This window comes from Canis lupus, chromosome 37, assembly GCF_011100685.1.
Source record: "Canis lupus familiaris isolate Mischka breed German Shepherd chromosome 37, alternate assembly UU_Cfam_GSD_1.0, whole genome shotgun sequence".
NCBI classification, from domain to species: domain Eukaryota; kingdom Metazoa; phylum Chordata; class Mammalia; order Carnivora; family Canidae; genus Canis; species Canis lupus.
Genome location: NC_049258.1, coordinates 17,631,878 through 17,659,251, shown reverse-complemented (window position 1 = coordinate 17,659,251; position 27,374 = coordinate 17,631,878). Strand labels below are relative to the sequence as shown.

The window sequence follows — 27,374 nt, the reverse complement described above, 5'->3', positions numbered from 1 at the left end:
CATATTCTTGGTTCTTGTCTATGGACGGTGTTATAAACTTAACTGTTTATGAATTATATTACATCCAGCCATGATATATTAGAGTACACAAGACCTGAGGTGATATTTGGGATGATTAACAAAATGGAGAACAGACCAACGTTCAAACAAGGAAATAAGAGCTGTCAATTCAGTTCTTTTTCTTATTCATCCAGGGTCAATCTCATTAACTTCTTGTTTTTTTTTGTTTTTTTTTTTTTTTTAATCTCATTAACTTCTGGGTAGCTTAGGTATTACAGATTAGATGAATATGTTTGTTTTATAATAACTAGAGACAAAAATGCTACCCTTGGTCAAAAAAAAAAAAAAAAACAATGGCTAATGCTTTTCAGAGCTGTGAAAGGTGGCTACTACTGTGATCATAAAACAAAACTGTGTTGGCATGGAGGTCTGCAAATGCTCACTACTGGATATTAGTTCCTTCTATTCTATTCACAAGAACAAAGACCTTTCATGGCTGATTTTCAGTGTTGTTGTCACACTCTTATGATGAGAATGAACAAATTGTAAATTGTCTCATGCACTTATTGTTCTTCTCTCTTATTACATGTACACCATGGAGCCTGAAGAGAGGAGAGAGAAAATGACCGTTACTCACAGACTGGTCTTCGTTAATGGGGTCCTGGACACTCCCACTGCACTGAGGGACCCACGGGGGGTCAAACATTGGGACAGATGGCATTCCAAGCACTGGTGAGGGCAGGGTGAAGTTTATACTGGGAGGCGGGATCTGTTAGTTGATACCAGAAGAGTGAGTAAGAAAATAAGCTAGAATGAGTCTGAAGTATAACTATGAAATCATCTTATAGAGTACATGATGTTATAGAGCACAGGATGAATGTCACTGTGTCTCAGTTTACTCATTAAAAAAGAAGGGTTTCAACTATATGATCTCTATTTGTGTTAATTAGCCCATCCTCCAAAAATATCTATATGTATAAATACAGCAAAGTATCTGAAAGATTACATCCCAACCTTTTATGGGCATACCACTGGGGATAGTAGTGGGATCTTGAGGTTTATAGAAACTTGATTTTCTTATCCTACCACTCTTCCATATTTCAATATTTTTTAAAACAAGAATTCATTCATATATGACTTAGGTTGACTTATATAATCACAGAGAAAAAAAAGAAGCATCTCTTGGGCCATACACTATCCATTTGAGGTTCAAGGATTTAAACAAGCCTTGGTTTGGATTTGCTATTCTCCAATGGAGGAACTATCCCTTACCTTAAAAATCTGCTGTGCTCCTTCCTCCATCCGGGGCCAGACCTGGTATCGAAACCTCCAGAGTGTGTGGAACTTGAGAACAGCATTCAGCCTCTGCACGGTCTCTGGGTGGTGGAACTCTGACATCAACATGTCAGACACAGCCTCGGGGACTTTCACCGCACACAGCAGGAACATGGCAGCTAGAGACAACCAACAATTCATCAGCTACACACCTTTTAATTTTGCTTGGTTCCATGGGATGGGGGGAAGTAGGGAGCTGTTCTTGTCTCCTGAAAATGACTCCTGACCTAGGGGAGCCAGCCCACCAGAATTGGTGAAAGCAATTTTCACTTCAGCCACTGAAACCCAAACCTTATCCTTTGTGCCATCCACAATCTTCCAATATCTGGTGAGGGCAGTGGTAACATGCTATTTCAGTAGAATACCTCATTCTGAGCAAATTTTCCTTTGGCTCACAGTGAAAAGTGAATGTGAGAGGAAGCAAACGAGGAAAGGAAATTATATACTGAAATGCCCTTTTGAGGAAATGACAAGAATCATGTCATAGCAATCTGGGGACAGTGCATAAAAATGTCCATTAAAAACTGTCCCAGTTACATTATATTAAAAATAAAATCTACATTGTAGACGGTATTAAAAACTTCCACCCTTCTGAGAGATAGAAGAGATGGAGAAGCCAAAAGAGATTTCATGAATCATAATACCATTGCTGTTTTTTTAATTTTAGGAAAAGTCAAATATCAATAAGAGAAAGGTCAAGTGCCACAATGAGTTACAGAGTTAATGAATAACAGGGCAGAAAAATACACTCCATAGCATAGATGGATGAGCCAGTGACAATCATAAAAACATAATTTAAAATCTCTCTTGTACTTTTTCCTGGATCATCAAAACATACTTAGACAATTGTGTTGGACAGCTGCGGTTGAGTGCCAGCTCTGAAATCTCTCTGCTATGTGCTCCTGGAAAAGCCTCTCCACCTCTTCGAGCCTCTGTTTCTTTAGGAGCAGAATGTCAATGATAATGATGATAATTACGATGATGATGATGATACCTGCCTCCAAATTTGTTGTTAGAATAAGAGAAAATAATCTATGAGAAAGTGCTCTGTGACACGAAAAGTACTACATGCTTCTAAAGCATGTCTTATTTTTGAGAGGCAATGTGGCATATGGGAGGGACATCTATGTGTGCAGTCAGAAGATCTGGGTTTGGTCTCCTAGCCCTGCCGCTTCTGATCTGTGTGCACTTAGATAAGCCCTTTCAACCATCTGAGTTGCAGTTTGCTTATCTATAAAATGGTTGTGGGCAGCCCGGGTGGCTCAGCGGTTTAGCACTGCCTTCAGTCCAGGGCATGATCCTGGAGTCCCACGATCAAGCCCCATGTCGGGCTCCCTGCATGGAGCCTGCTTCTCCCTCTCCCTGTGTCTCTGCCTCTGTGTGTGTGTATCTTATGAATAAATAAATAAACAAATCTTTAAAAAAAATGGTTGTTACAAGGATCAAGGAAGACCATGCATGTGCCATAGTGCTATAAGAATGTTAGCTCTTGTGACCATTAGTATTTGATAAACCTTTTATTTATCCTACTAGTTCCTTAAATTTCCACTCTTTCTCCTTTTACTTTTCTTTAAAGCATGCTCTACTCTGTCTCAATTTTTAAACACTACAGTCTCTCTTTACATCATTGCAAGTGGGAGTTTTACCTCAATCCCTGCACCGAAGCAGTTTTCTTGTAATGCTCACTAATCAGTAGATCCAGTGGTACTTTTTATAGCATTTGTTTCCTTTCAGTTTTTAACACTTTCATAACAATCTTCCTGAAGAGCTACTCTCCTTTGCTTGCATAGTTTGAGGTTGAGTTCCCCTACTTTTCTGGTCATTTTCCAGGGTTTGCTATTGGCCACTCCCCTTCCTGTTCTCTTTAGGTAGAAAAGGCCAATGGCTTAGTGTTCATCCTTCTGCTCTTTCTTCTACAGATTCTTCCCCCAGAGACCCCATCTACTCTCAGTGCTTCAGCTGCCATATAGATCAGATATTTCTCCAAGCTTATTTCCACCTTTGCCCTTTTTCTCATTAGCTTTAACATCATGTCATCAACTATACGTCTCCTAACCATCTAAAATCGAACTGCTTTACTCCTTGCTACCATATTCAACTTGGTAATACACATAGTCTATATACAACACTACTCTTTGGGTCAGAACCCATGAGTGGTTTTCCAAAGTTCAATGGAAAGTCCATCATCCAGTGAGTGTCATTCAAGGGCTGTTACAATCTGAGTCCAACTCACTTGTCTAATACCATGGACTGGGGATCCCTCTACAAAGGCCACCCAAGTTTCAATTCCTTCTCTAGCTTTCCAAATAAGCCCTGTGTGTTTCCATACTCTATGTGGCTTTGCATACACCATCCACTTCCTTCTAGCTTTTCTTAAAGCCCAGTCTACCTGTTCATATCTTCCATGGAAGTTTCCATGTCTGTCTCATACTCAAGGAGCATGCTCCTCCCTGCACTCTGAGAAACATGTAGTAGAGAAAAAAAAAATCCAAGTTTTAATGCAAACAAAAATATTTTACAAATACATTTGGTGCACTGTAGTATAATAAACCTTCAATTAGTAGGCCAGGTTAAAGAAACTTATGCTCATTCAATGAAATATTTAGTAGACATGAAAAAGAATGAGGAGGGGCAGCCTGGGTGGCTCAGTGGTTTAGTGCCACCTTCAGCCCAGGGTGTGATCCTGGAGACCCAGGATGGAGTCCCACGTCGGGTTCCCTGCATGGAGCCTGCTTCTCCCTCTGCCTGTCTCTGCTTCTCTCTCTCTCCTCTCTGTGTTTCTCATGAATAAATAAATAAATAAATATTTTTAAAAAAACAAAAAGAATGAGGAGAATCTTCTAGCTAATGCTAAAAAATGGTCTCCTAGGGAATGCTTCTAACTACTTCTCCTTTGTGGCTGCCCATTTTGAATTGATTTTTGCTCAAATAAACTCTTCAAATTTTTAGTATATCCCAGTTAATGTTCTAACAGTTCTGGTACCAGAAGAGGGAATCAAAGGAGTCCCAATGGCCCTCAGGAGCAATAAACAACCAGGTATCTGTGGAGCTCCTGAACTTGCAGACTCCATTTTAGCTTCTTCTTTTTCAGAGAGAAAGAGAGAGAAAGAGATAGAGAGAGAGAGCCGGAGCTGGGGAGAGACAGAGGGAGAGGGAGAGAGAATCCTAAGTGGACGTGGAACCCAATGCAGGGCTTGATTTCATGATCCTGAGATCAAGACCTGAACTGAAATCAAGAATCAGATGCTCAATGACTAAGCCACTCAGGTGCCCCAGCATTTCTTTTTCCATACAGGGTCTGAAAGCTGGCCAGAGTTAGACTGGGTCAAACTGGCTTCTGAGGACTGATTTAGAAATTAGGCGGGGTATGGGTTCAGACTGGGTCTGAACTAAACCAGACTGGCCCAGTATGAGGCCTCAGGTGAATAAAATTTTGTTTTAAGGCTGAACAAGTAAGTTAACCTTACCAAAGGTAATCTTGAATTACAGTGACCACAGTGGACAACTTTTAACCATTTTAGAGAAGCTTACCCATTTATGAAGTGCCTAGAGAGAAAGCAATCTCAACCAGGCACTCTATTTGTTGTTGGGGGTTGCTCTGGATTTTGGGAAGGGAGTATCTTTTGCATCATCTTTGTCCATCCCTCCCCCCATGTGTCCAAGGGATTGTTCAATACTGCCAGAAATATTTACTATTTGTCCCAGATAAAACCTAACAAGTTATTCAAAAGGGTTTTGTTGTTGTTGTTGTTGTTGTTGTTGTTTAAGTAGCTCTATAGTCAGAAGTTGGCCAGAAATTAGGAACTGATATTCAGAGCCTCATAGGAACTTTTGTTTTTAATGCCACCTCCTCTAAGTCAAAATGAAACTATGTGCCTAGAAGAAAAGTAAAACATTCTGATGCCATTGAGGAAGGATTTACTAAAACATTCCAAAGAAACAGCTGTAAATCTAGAACCTAGGAATCTTTTGATTTCCATCTTAGTTGAAGATCTTCTCCCGGATATAGAAAAAGCAATTTGCAATTTGAAGATAATGTAGTTGTATGGCTGGGTAAGCATCTTGACATTTAAGTTACATCCCAATTCTTTGAGGAATTAACAGTTGTACTTATCTAACAAATCGAGTCTTTACAAAAACAGAAATGCAGCCCTAGAAACGATTAAAAGCCCAACCATCCTTTTACCGATCTCCAAATCCCTATTCATCTCAAAAGGCTTTCAGATATTGTAAAAATTGTGATTAGGAAACAAATGTCCTTCTTGAAGAAATTTACATCCTTTCTCTATGCCTTTGAGATGTAAATGTTGTATCTGGTTTTCCCTAGGAACCCAGAACCATCTCTTGAAATGCAAACTTCAGGGAGGTATTCTTGTCAGGAAAACAGAAAAAAAAAAAAAGGAAACTACTTGGGAAATTAAGTGAACAAAAATTTTCAAAGTCTTTTCCACAAATATTAGAATTAGATATCTGAGCAGGTAATATTAACTTATTCTCTCTGCTAGGAATATACTTTAGATCCAAATGTTTTTTTCATAAATCAGTCAGTTTTGCATTATCACATCTGACTCATGGCTAAAACTTCAAAACAAATGCTATGAGATCCCTGTGTTTGTCCATATATTTATGTATGTCTATGTATGTATGTTGCAGATACGTGATATTTTCCTACCCCAGATAGGGAGTAGGAAATTGGTTTGTAAAGAGCTCTATTTGTTAGCTTACAGATAAACAAACACATGTAAATAAAATATACCGTCAGAAATAGAGAAATCTAAATGTTTTTCAAGTTCATGTTGATGTGGGAAACAAAAGGAGAAGAAAAATTATTAAATTTCCTTACTACCTACAGACCATTGACAACTCCTTGAAACAGGCAAAGTAATATTTCTCTAGGGACTCAACTGCCTCCATGTTAAAACTTTGCTAAATAAGAGACAATGTTAGCCTGACCCCCAGGATCCTGTAAGTCTACTGTAACATATAAAAATTCCTTTGGAAGCTTCCTTTATTTCTATCACTGCCCCCTCTCCCCCTGAGATACACGTTGGCAATCATGCCCCAAGCATATGACCCACCAATACAAATCTGAAGGATCTGACGACTCAGGTTGTATTCGACAGTAATAAATGGCTATTTCCAACAATAGTTAGCCCTCTCAAGGCCCTGGAAACCTTGCTTCCAAAATTCCTTAGAGACCTACACTATCCCCAACCCCCGCCCAACTTGAAAGTATGTAATAGACCACTACTCATGACCCCAGTGCAACTCTTTCTGCTCACTGGTCCTGTCCTCGTGCTTTAATAAAACCCCTCTTTGCACTAAAGGCATGTCAAGAATTCTTTCGTGGTCCGTTGGCTTCAAACGTTAACATCTTTTCTACATAATGTGACCTAGAATAATCTATGATAAATAAAAACTAGTTTAAGTTTGTTGATTTAATTAAAACAAGACTATCTTTAGATCTATCAGCATTAAATATAATGGTCTTATTCTAATAGGCTTACTAAAAGTCCAATAATCTCAAGTTATCTCTGATGTAGAATTTATCAGCAAGAAAGATGAAATGATTAGATGTTCAATGTCTTAAGAAATTTTCATGGATAAACATAATTGTTAAGAATTAAATAGATGTAAGATTTACTGTGAGGAAGAACACACTTCTAGAAATTATGAAATGTATTAATAAATTTGCCAATCCACAGAATGCTACTATAATAGTCTACAATTGTTTACTTCTTAGCTATCACACTAGGAATAAAGGATCCTAAGGGTTAAGAATCCTAATCAATATATACAATTAAAACTACTTAGAAGTAATAAGACTGAAAAATAGGTGAGTAAAGTAGAATGACCGGTAGTTCCAGAATGAGGAAGATTAAAAAGCAGAACAAAATCTGAATGGGTATGAAAAAAATTGTAGAATGCTTATAGAAAAGGAATCTTGGAAAATAAATTTTACATGTGATTAAACTAACTAAAGTTAGGATTGATGTATTTAAGTTTTTAAATAATGAGTTGTAATATCAAAAATACAGCGGTAAAAAAGAATTTGGTTTTGTCTCAGCTGAGAAACCAAACTTTTCTTGGACTATCAGTCTGCTTTTCATAAACGACTGAGAAAAGTGTTTTTTTACCTTTTGGATAATCTGCCTGCAAGGCAAAGATTTTGTGGTTTTACCAAAATAATTTACTGTGTGTGCTTCAGGTTGTCTTTATCAGGACTTTGATAACTTAAGAAAACCCTATCTATCTATCTATCTATCTATCTATCTATCTATCTATCTATCTATCTCTTCTTTCTTTTTCTTGGAAGAAAGAGAAAAAGAAAGAAAAAGAAAAGAAAGAAAAGAAAAGAAAAGAAAAGAAAAGAAAAGAAAGAAAAGAGAAAGAAAAGAGAAAGAAATTGGGGTAGAGGGCAGGGGAAGAGGGAATCTTGAAGAGGTTCCAGCTCAGTGCAGGCCCCAACATAGAGCTTCATCTCAGGACCCTGAGATCATGACCTGATCTGAAATCAAGTCAGATCCTTTACCCACTGAACCACCCAAGTGCCCTTGTATTTACCTTTCAAAACTTTTTGGAAGAGTTTTAAATTGTGGCTTATGTTAAATAGATAAGTATTATTTCATAATGATCTGAGATCCTGTTTACTCAAATGCTCAAACCTTTTGACATTTTGGCAATTTCCCCAAATCAAATTCTAAATGAAGTCTCTTTGATTTCAAAGTAACTTTGAGTATTCCCAGAGGGTCCCTAGAAAACCTCACAGAATTTGTCTCTCACCTTGTAAGAGAGATGTTAAACTAGTTTATTTGGCATGTTAAATTATGTGGTGGCACTGTCAAGTAAGAATTGACAATAAACTTCTGAAGTTATAGGTGTATGGATGTATGTTACTAATACAGATATTCCAGAAATTGTTCAAAGTTTCTAGGAAGTTGTCAGTACTCTCATTGTCCAGTTATTATCCTAAATTTTGTGTGCCACAGACATATAATATTTCTCTATCAAATGAACTCTCATCAGATCTTTAATCATGGCTACTTTTTTAAAGGTCTTTTTGTCATTTAGTTACTGCTTTACTCAATACTTTTGCAGAAGTGCTTCATCTTCAGAAGATGAATCTTCATAAGATTCTGGTTAAGAATTTCCAGAACTAATGGAAAAAAGGATTCAAGTTGAATAAGAATTAATGATATGAGATTGAGCAGACTGATAAGGATGATTACTATTTTTTTTTAAACACTTTTCCTTTGAAATCTTGCTGGTTCCTTAATGTTTTATTTTTCCAGATTTAAGGATATGTTTTTTTCTTTTTTCTCTTAAGCTATCTATGACTTATAGTAATTTGGTAAAGCTTATTGCTATAAATAAAATGGAAACATTAACTTTTTCTCCTTATCTGATTCCTCCAGAATCCATAAGAACCTGTTTTTTGTATAACAGGCCACAACTGGAAGCATTGGTTTTATTACCAAGACTTTGACTGGAATGTTGTATTTGAGAATATGCATAGAAGCAGATATGATCAGACAGTTTTAACGGAGTAGGTTTGACTTGATGGAGCCAATAAAAATTCATTGGAAAAACTGGCCTGGTGTCTTGCTTATAGGATTCGCTGTAGCCTTACCATGTGAGCAAGGAAGCCTGCCGCTTCCTGGCAGGCTTAGGAAGCTCAAGATATCCTGGAGACCTCAAGGAGAGAGGAATTCAGCCAAATCTATAAGTTTTCCAGGTGAAGTCTGATGGTGAGTTCCTCACTAGGCTTCTTAAGCCGGGAGAGGTTTTTAAAAGTCCAATCTAAAATTCCTTATAAAAAGTTCCAGCAAAGCAGATTTTTTAAAAAGCCTACAGGATTAATCACTATTCATACTGCACTTATGTAAATAATCAGACCACGTTTAATGAGATTAGACTTATTTTGCAAACAAATTAGCCTTACTGTGATTATCTCTGATAGAAATAAGGATGATTTCTAGAGAAATCATGGTTTACTAATCGTGAGGGTTCAGTAAAAAAATTGTAACATTTGTGGATATCAGATCCTAGTCCTGTTCACGGTTTTTGATGTTTGTTATTTATCTGTACACCAAACTGATCTCAAATTCTTCTAGTTTCCTCAAATATCTTGCTACAACTCCCCAAACTAGTGTCTCCCACTTTCTAACGTAGGATCACTAAGAACGAAGACTGCCCTTGAACGTCCTTGGAAGGGACCACACCAGCTCCTCCTTACTACCTAGGTGGCAGCCAAACTTCAGGAACTTGAATGGTAGGGTCTACATCCTTCATTAAAAAGAGATCCTCTAAACTCTTGGAACTGCACACCAGCTGGAGATCTAAAATTAAAATTGACTAGGGAGGTTCCTCCTCGGATGCAGATGGCATCCTGGGGACAGCTCTCTCAAGTTACACAGATCAAGATCATCATCTCCAATATTAAACATTCATTCCTATTGCTTTTTTGCTACTTGCTTTTTTTCTCTGTCAAAGACAGGAGAGACAGTGCTCCTTTACTCTGGCAACTATGGTTGGATTTACAGCTAAGGCCGTAGCTGTACAACAAAATCTCTATATTTTCTTGCTAAGGTGGTTTTAGATAATAGAATTGCTTTACATATTGGCTGAAAACAGAATCTGCTATGTCAGGGTACAATACTCCTTGGTGTACCTAGATCCAAACCTCTAGCATTATAGCAAATACAAAATACTTACAAATAAGCCACTGGGCTAAAACAGGTATTTTCTTTAATTTATTTGATACCACCTGGTTTGGTTCATGGGGACTCTGGCTGAGAAGCATCCGTTGGTCTCCTGGCATTACATTCCTAATAGTTATCACTATAGTCTTCCTGCTGTATTAGGTCCTCTCAGTGATCTTAAATGCTTGTTCAAAACCATCAACCATCTATCACATGGTCTCACTGTTCTTGGAGAAGCAGAAAGAAGATGCACAATGAGATGAAAAGCAAAAATAACTGTTTTATGAATTTGACATCATAACCTCTGAGTTTCACAATGAGACAAGAGCAACATAACTCTTATCTGAGAGTGGCATTAATACCAAATTTTGGGTCCATTTCTCATGTATGAGAAGATGACCAAAAGGGAGGACTATTAAAATAATTAAATAAAGAGACCATTAGAATGATGTAGCTCTAATCCTCAAAATCTAAGCCTGTAAATGCCTCAAGGTTACAAATCATAATGCTAAGGACAACCAATCACAAACAACCAACTTGGCTTTTAGCTACAGTCGGTCAATAATTGCCTTACTTTGCTTCTGTCCTTTTTCTATAAAAGCCTCTCCCTGGGCTCCTGTTGGTAGAGTGCTCCTAAATACTCCTGGTATGTGCTGCCTAGTTGGAATAGATTTTTCTTCAAATAAATTCTTTTAAAAATCTTCTAGATAAAAATCTTCTAGAAAAATGGAAAGCTCAAAAGTCTTTAGAGTATGTCCTATTTGTGTGAAAAAGGAAACAATATATACATTGGTACTTAGGTATATATATATATATATATATATATATATATATATATATATATATATATATATATATGTGCCTAGTGTACCCTAGAAGGAATCCTGAAATCTATAAACTAAAAGAATATGTACAAGAAGTGGAAAAAAGGTGAAGAACTCACATTTTGTGTGTACTTTTTACTGGCTATATGGCTTTAGATATGTGACCTAATCTTCAACACATTTGTTTTGATAGTATAATTTGGATGTAAAACATTACTTGTGGTTAATAATGGTGGTTCATAGTAAATCTGGGAAATCACGACATGCTAAAAGAATTTTTTCCTTTGTGAAATATAGTGAAAATGTAGGTTCTGGGGAAAATTATATTTTATAATTTGGTAATGCCCTTGGAGAGACATACTCTCTTGTGCAGATTATGTGGTAAAAAGTAAAGGGTATACTTAGCACTTCAGCCTCCCTCCCTATAGTACAAAGCTGTGTCTAGGGTTCTGGAGATTGCTGCTGAGCTGACCTAGGAATGAAAGGGAATGGATGCACTTCTCTCTTGTTTAAATGGTGGGATGAGTAGCAACCAAGGTCATGGGTGAACTGTCTTTACCTGCGGCCCCCGCCATGTGCTCATCCATGCTGAGCAGGAGCTCCCAGGCAGCTGGCTGGATGTCTCCATACATTTCTTCTGTCAGAATTGGTGCTGCCTTGATTAGCAGAGATAAAGGAGCAGGCGACAGGCTCATCACCTGGGAAAAGATGGAAATCACATCTTAAAATCTTTGAAGACACTGATTGCTGTACTCCTCTTGAAACCTAAGTGCCACTTCCCTTCTCCGCTTTCCTTAAATGACCTTCAAATACTTTCTAAAATGGTAATGTATTTATTGGCATGGTGTAGAATGAATTTTATACCTTATTAGTCGATGCATACAAAGATATACTGGCTGGAGTCTTTTGGTTTTTTTCTCATAGAGCTTATTCTACAGTCTTTGTATTAAAAATCTTAGTGGACTTTTAAAGCATCCTATTTTCCTTTCGATTAGGAGTTGGTGTCCTAAAGACAATGAGTAGCCTCTAAGTTATAAAGGAATTCCATGAGAAAGTTAGTTTTCTAATCCAGTAAACTTGGATGACATTTTCCCTTTGAAACATTGTACACTGTGGTTATTGCACTAGATCAAGCCACAAAAGTCCTATTTAATCCATTATTTCAGATGGTTTATTTTTTAAAGATTTTATTTCATTTTTAAAAAGATTTTTATTTATTTATTTGAGAGAGACACAAAGACAGTGAGAAAAAGAGAGAGAGAGAGAGCATGAGCAGAGGGAGGGGCAAAGGGAGATGCAGGCCCCCTGGTGAGCAGAGTGACTGCCATGGGCCTCCATCCCAGGACCCTGGGATCATGACCTAAGTCAAAGGCAGCCACTTAACTGACTGAGCCACCCAGGTGCCTCAATTTATTTAAGAGAGAGAGAGAGAGAGAGAAGAGAGAGAAAACACAAGCATGAGTGGGAGGGAGGGGCAGAGGGAGAGAGATCGAAAGCATCTCAAACAGACTTCTCACTGGGCACAGACACTGAGGCAGGGCTCAATCCCATGATCCTGAGATCATGACCTGAGCCAAAAACTGAGAGAGTCAGATGCTCAACTGATTGAGCCACCCAGGTGCCTCCATTATTTCAGGTGATAAATGTAGGTTGTGGATGGTCTAGATCTTTAACCATTTTAAAAACTTTCCAAAAGGGGGACCTGGGCGGTGCAGTCAGTTAAGAGGCCAACTCTTGGTTTCAGCTCAGGTTATGATGTCATGGTCATACTCACAAGGTCATGACCCCACAGTCAGTGAGATCGAGCCCCACCTCAGGCTCTATGCTCTGTGCAGAGTCTGCTTGAGATTCTCAACCTCTCCCTCTGCCTCTCCTGCACCTGCTCTCTCTCTCTCTAAAATAAATAAATAAATCTTTAAAGAAAAGAACTTTCCAGAAAAACAAGTTTTCACTCCAACTCCCCTGGGGGAATATGTGTAATGATTTAGAGCTTAGGTTTTAAGGACAATACAACAATGTGTCAAGCACTAGATAAGTAGGTAAGTATACTATCTCTTCTAATCTATGCAATAATCCTTTGAGATGGGCCTAGTGTTATAATCCCCATGGTAAAACCAAGAGAAATTAAGCAGCTTGCCCAAGGTCCCAAAGCCAGAGTGGCAGATGCAGGCTTCGAACCCAGAATATCACATTCTAAGAGGGGTGAGGATCGTCACCACATGCTGGTGGGGTATTAGCACCATGCATGGGGTGAGTGAGAAAAGGCATGGCTCCAGCGAGCTCCCAAGCTGTATCTCTGTGGAAGCTGCCTGGCTTACAAGAAGGGACTTTTTCTCTTGCACACTTGGTGGCACTCTTACCCACCAATTAAAGGGCTCTTCATGCTAACACTGTGCTAACTGGCACTGGATGCCTCAAGCATTAGTAAGGAAGCAGGGTACCCCTTCCTCTCACTGCTCCAGTGACGTTTCTGAACCAGGTGTCAATACCTGCAGTCTGATGTATTTCAGCATTCCAGAGTCCTTTTTCCCTTCCAGGTTGGCCTCGGAAACTCTCTTCTTCAGAGAAGGTGTCCTCAGGCATGACTTCTCTGAGCACTGCAAACAACATAAGATGTGACGAAGACTGTTGTCCCCTCTCAAAAGCCACTAGTGCTGTTTCCCCCCAAATTCTCCAAACAACAACGGTCTTCTTTTAATGAGTGACAATGTAGCCCTTTTAATAGGCCCACAGTTTCTGAAAGTGATAAAAACAGTTAATTTTGGAATGAAAGGGAGCTCAGAGATATATAGCTACAAATTTTTTTTTTTTTTTTTTTTTTTTTTTTACCATGGTGATGGAAACTGTGGTCCAGAAAAGGAGAATAACGTGACCAAGTTAGAAAGCCGGCTCTTAGCAGAATTAAAACAGGACAAGCATCTCTTGACTTCCATTTCAGGGCCAGTTATATTCCACGAAGATGGTAAAAGCACAAATCTTTTAAAAAAATTAAGTCAGTTAAACTTGCTCTATCTAATCGCCCCTTTACAGGGCTGGATGTTACAAGTTTGCCATTTGGTCATGGGAGAAAGAATAGAGTTCACAAAGGAGTGTTAGGAAGTAAAAGATAAAAGACTCATCAAGGAAGTACAAGGTCAGAGCATTTATTATCTAGGCCTGAGGTGTAAGGTTAAATGGTTTCTTTAAAAAAACCAAACTCGTTCAAAAAACAAAAACAAAACCGTACTTGTCTATAGGAGGCAGCAGCTCTTTTTTCAAATTCTCTCTCGAACCAGAGTCCAGAATAACACTGACTTCTGCATAAGTATGGAAGAGACAGGGTTTCTTCCTCCAACTCCCTAAAAGGCCAGAGCACTGGGAGAAGGATGGGTCCTCACGGTGACAGGCTCTTGTTTATTTATCCGGAGTCCTGATGGCTCCTAGGTTTGCACTCCGGGCTGTGCACAGAGGGAATCCATCCTTCTACACAGAATAAAGCTCATTTGTTTTTCCAGTTCCATGTCAAAGAAACACTTTTTCCCTCGATGCTGAGGAACAAACAGCTCCTTAAGAATTTTTGAACAGAGCTTCACAGTGCTATAGATGGAGATATTTGAAAGAAAAGACAAATCTAAAAGAACATGAATGTTCCAAGAAAGTCTTTCAAAACTCTGACAAAAAGACCCAACACAATGCATCTGGTGTGCGACTGGTATGGAATAAACTTTTAGAATGAATCTACTTCGAAACAAATGAATCAGAGCTCTTGCTGTGTTTTCTAAAGATAAAAACGTGGAGGCACATACTTGGGAACACATTTCATTTGAGGAGATAAATCCTGCATTGCATTTTATTTCTGTGAATGCAAAAAACAATATACAGCAATATCCATGCCTGTTTTATGATTTGGAAACTGCTCTAAAATCATATGGCAGGCATTTTCCATATAAATGTAGGGGTGCATTTGATTTCCTTTTTAAAAAGTCAAGTTATTTTGAAAGTGGCATCTTTTACTCTATTTATAAAACCTTACATGCAAATTGCAGAATGTCTGGAAAACACAGAAAAACTTAGAGGAAGAAAACAAAAATCCCTATAATCCTTAGCCCAGCGATGGCCATTATTTTGTTCCTTTCAGTCTTTTTGTTTTTTCATTCTGTGCATCTTAGCACGATGGTGAGGATGTCCTGTGTGTGGCACCCAATTTTAAACAACTCATTTTATTAGGAATTTATAATGAGTATCTCCCCCAGGTCGTTAAATATGATTTTCAAAATAGGATTCAAAATATGATTCTTAAAGTTTGTTAATATTTCACCCTTTCTCCTCTGGTTGGACATTTTGGCTTTTTCAGAACCACATCTCTTGGTTAAATTACAGGGGTTTTTTTTCATCTAGCAGGTACTGGCTTAGAAGAAAAAGGGCAAACATTTATGTTTGCCTCTGACACTCTGGGAGTCGTAGGATTTGTTTAATCCTGTTTCCCAGGGACAGAAGGTATATGTCAAGCTTCTCAGATATCAGATATTTAATATTCTTGCAGGCTTCCCTGGGAAGCATGGTGTGTTCTAGTGCCTCATCATAGTTAGGGTGCTTGTCATAGAGGAAAGGGAAGATTATTAGAAAGGCTTTTACTCTAGGGTGATAGGCTAGTCACTCGCCCTGAGTGACTTGTTGAGGCTTGAAAGGTAAGTATCCAAGATGTGTACTTGGGTGATGGGCACTTGGGCACCCTATGTGAGAGTCCTCAAGTCCCTCTACTGGCGTGTCCCTAACTCAGACTGACAAGGCGATGATGAGTTGTTTTTCGGCTTTCATAACTCCACATAAAACTTGGCTAGAAGACAGCTCATTGCAGGAGGCTAGTTCTTAAGGAATTTTTTGTTATTAGTGTTTCATGGAAGAGTAAGAAATTTCACTGGACTGTGAGTTGCATATGCTGGTTGGAATGACACATCAAGCTGGGACCTGTGAAGAAACCCCAAAGTAGTAATGCACACCAAAGGACAGAACGTATCACCAGTAGATGCTGGCATTCATTGTTGAATCAATCTACCGGAGGGAGCAATTGTTAATGGAAGATAGTGACACAGCCCCAAGAGGTATCAGGGATCCTGGGTGTGCTTGCTGGGGGATTGGTGTAGATCTGAGACCACTGCGTTTTCTTCTCTGTGGATGTCTTGGACAAATATTCACCATATCTGGATCTGTGACTTCTCCCCTCATTCTAACCACTGTTGATGAAATTTGCAATGCAAAAACCAATCCTTTGACTGGCTAGGGACTTATCCTGTGATGTTTGGATCATAAAAAGGAGGAGTAGAGCCCATCAAACTCCTGTCCTATGGAATTAAGGGGCAGAGTCTGATTCATGTGGTGATGGTTGCTGGAATTGAGCAATGATGATGCAACCTGGAGATTTTCAGGTCACATACAAGATGAACAAAGCAGGAGGAGCTGATCAGGGGGCTGAGATGAGGGAGCAGATGGAGATGCAGAAAGAAGCAGAGATGAGAAACTAGGCCCAATCTGATATGGAGAGAGCTTTCATTCTCCCATTTTAGGGCTTGGCTCCTTCCTGGTCTGTCCCTGGTTTCATGAGATTCTGCTAAGTCCCTTGAAGAAACTAGTTATTGAACAAGTTTCAGTGGGTTTCTTGTAATAAAAGATTACTGATCAGAGAGGCATAACAGTTATTTTAAATAAAAAATTTATTCATTTAATAATTCAAGATGTTTATTAGGAGTTAACTATATGCCAGGAACTGGACTAACTTTTGGGGATTTGCTGTGGAGCAAAACTCCCTTGGTGTTTGCCCTCATGGAGAGCATATCTTACTAGGAGAGAGAGATAACAGATAAACAAATGAAAAATCATGGTAAGTAGAAAAAGAGACAAATGCCATGAATGAGGATGTACTGTGGAAATAACTTGGTATTTAAAATCTATGAAAACTGGAGTCAATCTACTGAGCTCTGAAAAAGAGATCTTCCAGGACACATATTTCATGCCCAGGGAAGTCCAAATATTTCCCCAAAGGTAACCTACACTTTTGGGCCTCATGCATCTTTGACACATGAATATGAATGGGGAGATATTCTAGCAGATGAAATCAAGACCTAGGGCCTGGTTTGGGTCTCACAACAGCGTTTTCCATAGCTTTGGAAAAATATTACTCCTGTAGGAAATCAATTGGTCTCTTGCCATTTGCATTGGTTTCACAAAATTTATAGAGACCATGCCCTCTCTTTTTCAGGCACGTATCACCTTTTACCCTCCTATCTGTTTTGGCTGAAAGGAAAAAAAATTGGTTTCATCTACTCCTTTTCTCATCAGCAAGCACTAATTGAACATTATTCTGTTTAGAACATAGCACCGGACAAGATACACATAAAAATGAAAAATCAAAGAATTCTTTGGTGAAGGTATTATATATATGTGTGTGTGTGTGTGTGTGTGTATATATATATATATATAGTTTATAAAAAAAACCTCTCAAGCTCAGAAGTGCATTAAAATAGACTAACAGGATGTACAGTGTGTCCCTGAGCATTGAAATGTAGATTAGCAGATTGATCAGAGTTACATGGGTTACAGAATGTACTAGCTGCCACAAATACATTCTGCCATAAAAGCCAATTCAAAAGGAAACAGGAATGAGATATCAATTGCTCACAAGGCTCAATTTTAATCAGAATCACTGCTTTTATTCTTGATTTATTGCCTACTCTATTTTCATTTGGGCCCTAGAAATGTGGGCATTGTTCATTTAGGTGACAGATTCAGCCCAGGAAATGGAAACATCATGAGAGAACAAAAAAGAGCTTGCACAGGAGGCTGGCATTTTGAAAATAAAATGTTTATTGCAGCAGACTCAATACATTTTTTGAAGCTCTTCACCTGCATGACTGATTTAAATATGTTAAGATTAGAGGACACTTAACTCTTGCTTTGCCTTCTCTTTGTCTTTCCAAAACAGAAGCATGCCTAAGGTTGGCAAGCCTCTTTTTCTGCTTCAGGCCAGTGTCCTGGGCTAGGGGTAGGGGTAGAGGGCACTCATGAACTAGATGGCCCCCTCAGCTGTTCAATATTTATTGTCCCTCTGCTTTAAGAGAGGAGCTTTGGTAGGTATTGCATAGGAAACTGTGCAAGACCGCCAGTTTCCCAGAAGCTTATAATTAAATGGCAGAGGAGAAATAGGGATATAAAGAGCCCCATTTTGCAGGCAGAATGATCTTAAAACTCTCAGTGCTTGCCACTACTCATAGGATAAAAACTAAAATCCCCCCCCACAGCCTGGGCAGCTCTACAGGCAGCGTGCATGACAGTCTGTGCTCCTCCAGCCACGGTTCTTTGTACTCATCTCTTCTCCCAGGTTGGAAAATTGTTTATTCAATTCACATACATGCATCCTTCAGTCAAAAGTCATTTGTCACTCTACTGGAGGGGCTGTCTGATTTACCCCGACAAGCTCAAAGTCTTGTTCATAAGCTGTCTCAGCACAGTGTGTTTCTTTTTTCCCTGGACTTATTGGTGTTGCAATTTTATAGCAATTTGAGGCATTTGATTAATGTCTATCTCTTCGACTAGGTTGTGTATATCATATTAAGACAGGGGTCCTATTTCTTTTGCCCATTACTATACTCAGCACATGGTATGGACCCAGCATGTCCATAGGTTCTTTATTTTTTTTCCCCATAGGTTCTTTAAAGATTTGTTGAATATATATGGATGGATGGATGGATGGATGAATTAATGAGTGAATAGTTGAATGAAGAATGAGAAAAGCACAAGTAAAAGGCCATTGTAATTTAAAGGAAGGAGGGAATGAAAACAACATTAATCATCCATCATAGTATGCTCTGTGGTTAACAGTAGGAAGATCATAAATGGTTTCAAGGAGGAGGTGGCATTTGAGTTGGATCCTGAAGGATGTTTGGGTTTGGCCACATATGGCTTACAAGTGAAGCTACAGTTGGAGCAGTAAGAAATCTCAGAGTATATATGGTGAACAATGAATATTAACTTAGATTGGTATATTTTTACAACTTCTAAAATACAAGGTTTTCTCTTAAGGGAGTTTTTATATGAAGGAGAACTTACCTAAATAAAAATACATAGACATATGTATATACATACACACAAATATATATATATATATATATATACATATATATTTTTCTTTTTATGACATCATTAACAGTTCATGAAATTACTCACATTGATCTATTCCCCCATGATCTTCCCTCAGAATATGTGTTGTTTGAATACCAGGAGATACATCAGAGTCTAATTAAAAAGCTCTGGATTGATATTCCATATTTCTAAATTACAGTCCACCTGAGTATGTTATGGATGTGAACTATGACACTCCTATCCTTCCAAGCCTCAACTTTTTCATCTATAAAATGGGGAGTACAGTATCTCTTACACAAGGTCTATCAGAATCAAAAAGCACTTTGTCAGTGATATACACCTGCATTATAGCCTCATATATATGCTTTGAAAAAAAATACTGAAAGATCATATCCCAGAAGGCAAACAACACACTTATGAGATGCATAAAATACAGATTTTTTTTCTTTAGGATCTCTTGTATTACCCCAGATTTCTTCAATGAACTGTATCATAATTTAAAAAATACTACTTTGTGAGTGCTAAAGCGTTACAAATTGCTGCATGAGTCAATTGTGAATTTTTTGTTACTGCTCACATTCCCTAGTTGTTTGATTTGAATTTTATCACCATCCCCCACCCCCCACCCCACCAAACCTGGCTTGCAAACTCCTCAGGAATAGGATCTTCTAATACTACTAATTAATTTTTTATTTCTCCTGGAATATTTGGTCTCATAGTGTGCCAAAGGCAGGTGCACAATGAATACTCACTGAACTGAATAGGTATTATATCAAAATCTCTTTGTCAAACCACTTGTGAGGAGCAGCTGCAGAGGCGGCTGGCCGCACTGGGTCGGGCGTCTTGGCCACCATGCCTGTTCTGGGGCAGGTGGGGTGACTCAGGGCTTCCCTGGCAGGAGCACGGCAGCCCTGGTTACTGTCTTCATTTTCTGCCAATTCAGCTGTTCAGTGTACTTGTCAGGAAAGAGCAGCTGAATGCTTAGAAAATGTTAAGTTTCTTCAAGGAGTTTCCTTTGGTCTGATCTGACCTAGATTACTCTATTATTTATCTGTGAACAAACAGTTGGGCCATTTATTACTTATTCCTCAATAAGGAACTGATAAATTAAGTCAGTTATCTATTACTGTTGTAACAAATTACCACAAACTCCCTGGTGCAAAACAACACAAATTCATTATCTTATGGTTTTGGAGGGCAGATCTGAAATAGATTGGCAGGGCTGTGCTCCTTCTGGAGGCTAGAAAAGAGCCATTTCTTTGTCTTTTCTAGCTTCCAGGGGCCGCCCCACTCTGTGGCTCATGGCCCTGCATCACTCTGACCTCTGCTTCGGTTATGACATCTCCTTCTCTTACTCTCTTACCTTCTTTTTCACTTTAAAGGAGCCATGTGATGACAATGAACCCACCTGGATAATTCAGGATAATTTCCCCTTTAAAAGATTCCTAACTCATTCACACAGGCAAAGTCCCTTTTAGGCACGTAAGGAAAACTCTTCACAGGTTCTAGAAATTAGAATACAGACATCTTTGGGATACATTATTCTGTCTATCACCATAACCAACTCATCACCACCACCGCTATGAGTTCATATTTATTCACAGAAATAAAACAAAACCTGGATAAAGATTCCATGTTTGCTCATGGACATGAAGACAAAACTTCTTTCTTTGCTCATCTTCTGTATCTGTTCAAAATCACACAGATCTGTAACCTGGTTTATACAACTGCAGTGGCCTGAAATTTGTATTTCCAAAGAAAAGATTGCTTGGGCATCATTTTCCCCATCGTAGGCATATTAGCAGGTGACCATTCACTCACCTCTTTCTGTTTCTTGCCCCGGAGAGCCACATGGCTGCTGTTACTCTCCCGGAGGGAGTCCACGGTGTCTCCATAGAGCAGCTTGATGGCTCTGACCAGCCGGGCACAGGAGCGGCTGTGGTGCAGGTAGCAGTGAGGGTGGCAGTAGTCAACGTGGGTACAGATGAAGCTTTGCTGATTGCACAGCAAGATCATGACCTGGAACACAGACATCACTGCAACTCAACCAGGCAATCGGGGTTGAAACCACAGTCACTCACTAAGAAAGTCCCACAAGAAAGCAGAGTTACAAGTCTTTATGAACTTGGCTTGTCCTCTCTATTCACACTTGATAGAAAGATCTTTCTGAAACAATAGAAGGTTAAGTAACCTTCGAAAAACTTTAACCAATTATTGTGGAATGTGTGATTTCCAAATATTTTCAAATGAAGATTCTAAATTTAAACCATATTATTTTTGCAGCTGTTATGTTGTAGAAGGAGCCAGGTAGAAGAGCATAGACTTGTGAGAATCTGTGCCAAAGGATTTGGCTGGCCTTTGACAGCTGTGGGATGTCTTTAACTCTGGCCTACCTATGTGGAATTGAAAACACTTTTGCATCTTCCACCTTGGCCTAAAACCTTCTATTGAGCCTGAACCTGACTATAGAGTTTCATTTCTTCTCTCTACGAGTTCATTTTCTCCAGCTTTTGTGCCATTCTAGCTCTTGGGGTTTGATCTGGCTCAAATCCTCACATCACCTAGACTTCCCAAGTAGGATTCATGAAACCAGTTGTTGTTTGTTTTTTTTTTTTTTAAAGATTTTATTTATTTATTCATGAGAGACACACAGAGAGAGGTAGAGACATAGGCAGAGACTGAAGCAGGCTCCTTGCTGGGAGCCCGTTGCGAGACTCGATCCCTGGACCTGGGGTCATGTCCTGAGCCGAAGGCAGACATTCAACCACTAAGCCACCTGGGCATCCCAAGAACCCAATTGTTTTAAGGATATGGTTATTTTGGGATAAGGAATGAAAGATTTTGAGTTTGTAGCTTCTTAAAATGTCTTCCTAAAAAGGCAATAGCATTCCAACATCCACAAGGCTAGTCATGAATAGAGTAATCTTCTGAACGCTTCCATCCTTCATGAAACCAGTTCCCACCCCAACACCTAACCTGTAGAGACCATGTGCCATATTGAATGAAGAACATAAAGTCAGTCAATGTGGACAGAGCCAATCAAACCTACTAGGTAGGGCTGCCACACATTTCCTCAGGAATAAGAGGCCCTGCTTACACCAAGGCAAAGAAAAACAACAATAACAATCAACTCCATACCTCTGTCGGACTCAGATAACAAGATCTCACTCTCATTAAAGTTAAAAAAAAAAATAGCTGTCTGAGTAGAACATCCAGATCTCTCTTGAGATTCACTGAATATCCCTGATATTCCTGTATGGACTGTTATGAGGCAGGGCACATATAAGAACTGTAAGGTTTCCCTTGTTATTCTTAAATCTGACTGTTAAAAAGAAATACTGAAAAAGCTTAGCAACAACAACCAAAACCAAATAAACGCACAAATGACCATATTACTGGCTTTAGTTTAGAATATTCTGATTTAGTATAATATCTGGGGTGGAGGTGACCTAGAAATCTTTGATTTTAAAATTATGGTCAGGGCTTTTTGACATACATTTTATATATTTCCAAGATGTTCCTCAATGATCTCAACTTCTGGAATTAATGCACTTTGAAAACCATCCCCTGTTGAGTATGGCCTGGCCTAGTGACTTGCTTCTAACCAACAGAATGCAGCAAAGGTAAGGAGAGGTCACTTCTGTGATTAGATTGCATAAGCCAGTAACTCCTCTCTTATTACCAGACTCTCCTTTACGGGCTTTAAGAAAGTAAGTTGCCACATTGGAAAGGTTCACATAGCAAGGAAATGAGGGTGGCCTCTGGCCAACAGCCAGCTAGGAATTGAGGCCCTCAGTCTAACAGTTCTTGAGTAACTGAAATTCTCTCGATAATAACACAAGCTTGGAAGCAAATTCTTTCCCATTCAAGCCTTCAGATAAGACCCCAGTCTTGGCCAATACTTTGATTGCTGTTGCCATCTTGTTGAGAGAGCCAGAAGCAGAGGACCTAGCTAAACTGTGCCAGGATTCCTGAAACTGTAGCTAATTAAGTGTGTGTGTTTAACACACACACACACACACACACACACACATATTAATATATATATTTGAATGCATAAGATTGCATTCAACACAGTGAGGAAGTCAGGATCGGAAAGGCAAGATGTGGGGAGAAAGGACATTCGCTGAGGTGAGCATATGCCACATTTCTCCTTGAGGCATAAGTGGCCAAGGAGCCAGGCAAAGCTTTAGGCACTCTCATGAGAACTGGAAGATAAAAACTGGAGTTCAGAATTGCTAGGGGAAGAAGAATTGAGTGGATAAGATCCTGTAGTGAAGGGATATTCGGAGAAGTGAGACTTGGCACTTGCCTTCTAGGCATTTGTTGATTGAGTAGCTAAGAAGCCAAGTAGAAACCAGCTGACAAGTAGAATGGAGATTTTGGCAATTTTACTATGATGAGGAAGCAAAAGTGGAGTTTCTGACCCATTAAGACTGGGGGGAATTACAGGACACACCCCAGACTCTTATTGGGAACTTTGGAATGCTTCTTACTAGGAGATGTATATTGGGAAAGGGAGGAGTGGGGGTGGAGAGCAATACTACAAGTCAAGTCAGCTTAGTTCTTGGTAGCACTGAAGTAATCTTTGCTGTCTGCCAAAGTATGGGATGAATCTTCTTGGAAGGGAGATAGCATCATTGGGAGACTCTATAATCCTATAGTTATTTTTTTAATTAGTAGACTTTGTTTTACAGCATTTTAGGCTCACAGCAAAAGTAAGCAGAGTGTGCAGAGCGCTCCCAAACACTGCCTGCCTCCACATATGCACAGTGGCCTTCATTATCAACATCTCCTGCCAGAGTGGTATGTTTATTATAATTAGTCAATCTACACTGACACATCACTATCATCCAAAGTGCGTAGTTTACATTAGGGTTCACTCTTGGTGTTGTACGTTCTATGGGTTTTGACAGATGTATAATGGCATGTATATATCACTATGCTTCTATAATTTTTCAGCCACCATATCTGGTAGTCAATAAAATCATAGGCATATTAAGGAACAGACTAAGAGAGGATATATATTGGAGTTATCAGTTATGGATTTTAAATGTGTATGATCAAAATGAAAATTCAAAAGTATTTTAACTGAATGATAATGAACATATGATGATATATCAAATGTATGATATAGCTAAAGCTGTTCCTAGGGAACATCTACAGTTTTAAATGAATATATTAGCAAAGTAGTTGGAAATAAGTTATCTAGGGATTTATATCAAGAAGTTAAGGAAAGAAAACATCTTAAATTCAAAGAAAGTAGAAGGAATTAATAAAGGTAACAGGAGAAATTAATGAAACAAAAATTAAACATTCCCTGAATGACAAAACCAAAAGCTGATTCTCTGGTTAATAAAACTGACATCCTTCTGGCAAGACTGATTAAAAAAAGAAAGAAAAAGATATAACCTACCAACATCAAGAAATAATAAAGGTACATCCTTGTAGATCCTACAGAATTTAAAAGGATTTTAAGAGAACGTTATAAACATCTTTTTACTAATAAAAATGAATATTTGGATTAAATTAACAAATTCCTAGGGGAAAAAATGTGTTCAAACTGCTCCCAGAAGAAATAGAAAATCTGAATGGTCTGAATCATATTACATGAGTTGAATTTTTATTTTTATTTATTTATTTATTTATTTATTTATTTATTTTTTTATGAGTTGAATTTTTAATTAAAAACTTTCCTATAAAGAAATGTTTAGATCTAGGTTTCTACTTACAGAACAAATAATACTGGTCTTACAAAAATACTTCATTGAAAACTAAAAAGCACTACTGAAGGAAATTTAAGAGGTGGGACATAAATTAATAGAGGGATAGACTGCTTCATACATTAGAATACTCAATATAATAAGGATTTCAATTTCTCAATATTAAATGATGTTTATATTCAATATAAGACTGTTTTGAAAGCTTTTTTTTTTTATAGAAATCAATAGGTGAGGGGCACCTGGGTGGCTCAGTCAGTGAAGTGTACTACTCTGGATTTTGGCTCAGGTCATGATCTCAGGGTCCTGAGATCAAACCCTGCATTAGGCTCCATGCTGAATGTGGAGCATACTTTAGATTCTCTCTCTCCTTCTGCCTCTCCCCTCATGCTCTCTCTGTCTCTCTAAAAAAAATTAATAGGTGATTTCAAATGGAAATGAATATAGCTATAAATAGACCAAGCCACCTTGAAGAGAACAAAGTTGGAGGATTTACCCTTGTATGAACCAAACAAGCCATAACACAACACGGTACATAATATATGATATCAATGATACGTATTTCAAAAATAGACAAAACTAATCTATGGTATTAGAAGTTAGGATGGTGGTTACTGTTAGGGGAGGGTAGTGACTGGAGAGAGTGTGTGAAGGGCTTCTAGGGCGCGAAAATTTTCTTGACCTACTGGTGGTTATGCAGATTGTCACTTTGTGAAAACTGACTGAGCTGTACACATAGGTTTTCTGTGTTTTTCAAGGAATAGGTTGGACTTCACTAAAGAGTTTCCTTTAAAACCAGCTGCCTCAGAGAATCTCAAAATTAGGTTCTGGGGATCACTTCCAGCCAGTTCTGGGGATCAGCCAGTTGTGAAGACACAGCACTGTAAACCCTGAGGAGCATTCTGTATCAGCCAGCCCTCATCTGACCCCACCAGGAAGTCAGATGAAAATCAAGAAGATGGTCTGGAACATGCCTAAGAGCACAGACAGTATCCAGTTGTGGATCTGATCTTATGTTTCCTTAACTCTCTCATTCTTTCTTCATGCCCAGGCCAAACCTTGAACCCTAATCCATGCCCAGAGTTTCCTTGAAATCCCCTCTCACTCATGGCCTCTGAAGAGCCCTTGGGGGTATAATCTTTGCCATCTTAGGGTCTCCATGTTCTGGTTTACAATGAGCTCTATACAGACACAAGAATGACACCATGCCCTTGCTCTTGGCAGTGTGGGATCCTGCAGAAAACTGACTGCGTTGCCTCATCTGTGGTACCCTGGCTGTCTTGGTCCCTCAGGGTTTTCCCTGACTTATGTTGACCCATGAGCCAGCCATAACAAAGAAACTGTGGTCTTACTTAAGCTTAAAATGGATACAAACCAACAGAATACTAATTCTGGTGAGAATTCAGAGCTTCAGCTGAAATAGAGGCCTAGGGTTTTCCTTAGAGGCTAAATTGGATGGATGGTTTTCGTATAATCTTTTGTCTTCACTCCACAGACCTTTCTCAATGCCAAAAGAAATTGATCTCAGGTCTCTTTCTGAGACTCCTACTTACATGAAGCCATGACATGCTCCTGTGATAATTTTCCTCCGTGCCAGCAGTACTCATTCCCTCTGGCTCGATGCTGGGCTCACTTGCACTCCAAGGACTCCCTTCTTTAAAAGAAAAATGCCAAGAAAGGTTATATTGTTCAATCTCCCCGGAGAGCATGTTGGAATGGTAGAGTTGTCCATGCTTTTGAATCCTAGGGCAGACTACCGTGGCCCAGTGGGTTAACAGGGCATAGCACTGACTTCAGTGGAGGACTGTTCCTAGGAGCTGTTCCCTTCACCACCAGCTGAACAGGCAATTGCAAAGACATTGATGATCTCTGTCATGGTGGCTTCCATTTTGAGACATGGGAGCAGAGAAGAAACAGAGTCAAGTCCTTGAATCGCTGAGATGAGCAAGTTATTGATTGAGTGGGCCCAAATCCACTCAGACTGCCCAGACCTTGCAGGTGTAGTTAAGTAGGGACACCGAGCAACCTGCAGTGGCCATAAGTGTGCTGCTGCCCCCTCCGCTGCTGTGACACTAGTGCCACTGCTCTCAACACTCCCTGGCTTTGCTATCAGAGCTTTTTCAAAAATGGATGGTGCCTCAAACCCTCTCACCCCTCAAAATAAAATAAAAAAATCCTAAGGGAATTTATAAGCAATTGTGATCAATCCTGGACCATCCTTTTGTCCAAACTCTTCTCTGTGGAAAAGTCTGGAGACATCTTTCAGGAATTCAGTACATTATATACCACACAAAAAAGCTTCGCCCTCAAATCTAAAAGCTTTCCTGGCTCATGTCTATGACAAAACCATGCCTCTGGGCTGCCTATTTTGATTCAACTGGTCAGGCTAAATCAATCAATTCAAATAATTAACCAAAATATTTCCCCCGCCCCAAACAACTTGATGACATCCTTACAACTTCAGACTTGTAATGAAAGAAGTCACAGGGTTTTTTTTCCTACTGTCTCCTTAAAAAATAAGCTGAATCTTAACTAATGCATAAGTTAGTTATTTTCAAAGGTGAGGGTGGGTCGGTGTAGAAGTACTTCCTATTTTAGGCTCTTTTGATTAGATATACTCAGCTTCTATTTCAGTAGACTTGATCGATAACGTATCCACACTTACTGATTGACTTCTG

General features: G+C 39.0%; 1 protein-coding gene across 14 annotated transcripts in view; it reads right to left on the bottom strand.

Annotated features, from left to right (window-relative positions):
• UNC80 (unc-80 homolog, NALCN channel complex subunit) overlaps positions 1-27,374 on the bottom strand; it is a 215,364-nt gene that overhangs the window by 73,193 nt on the left and 114,797 nt on the right. For all 14 annotated transcript variants that reach the window (XM_038585614.1, XM_038585623.1, XM_038585612.1 and 11 more), the window contains 6 exons: positions 26,250-26,350; positions 20,798-20,995; positions 13,351-13,458; positions 11,421-11,559; positions 1,273-1,454; positions 638-769 (listed from right to left, as the gene is read on the bottom strand). In XM_038585614.1, the coding sequence (XP_038441542.1) occupies positions 638-769; positions 1,273-1,454; positions 11,421-11,559; positions 13,351-13,458; positions 20,798-20,995; positions 26,250-26,350 (860 nt within the window). The remainder of the gene's footprint in view (positions 1-637; positions 770-1,272; positions 1,455-11,420; positions 11,560-13,350; positions 13,459-20,797; positions 20,996-26,249; positions 26,351-27,374) is intronic.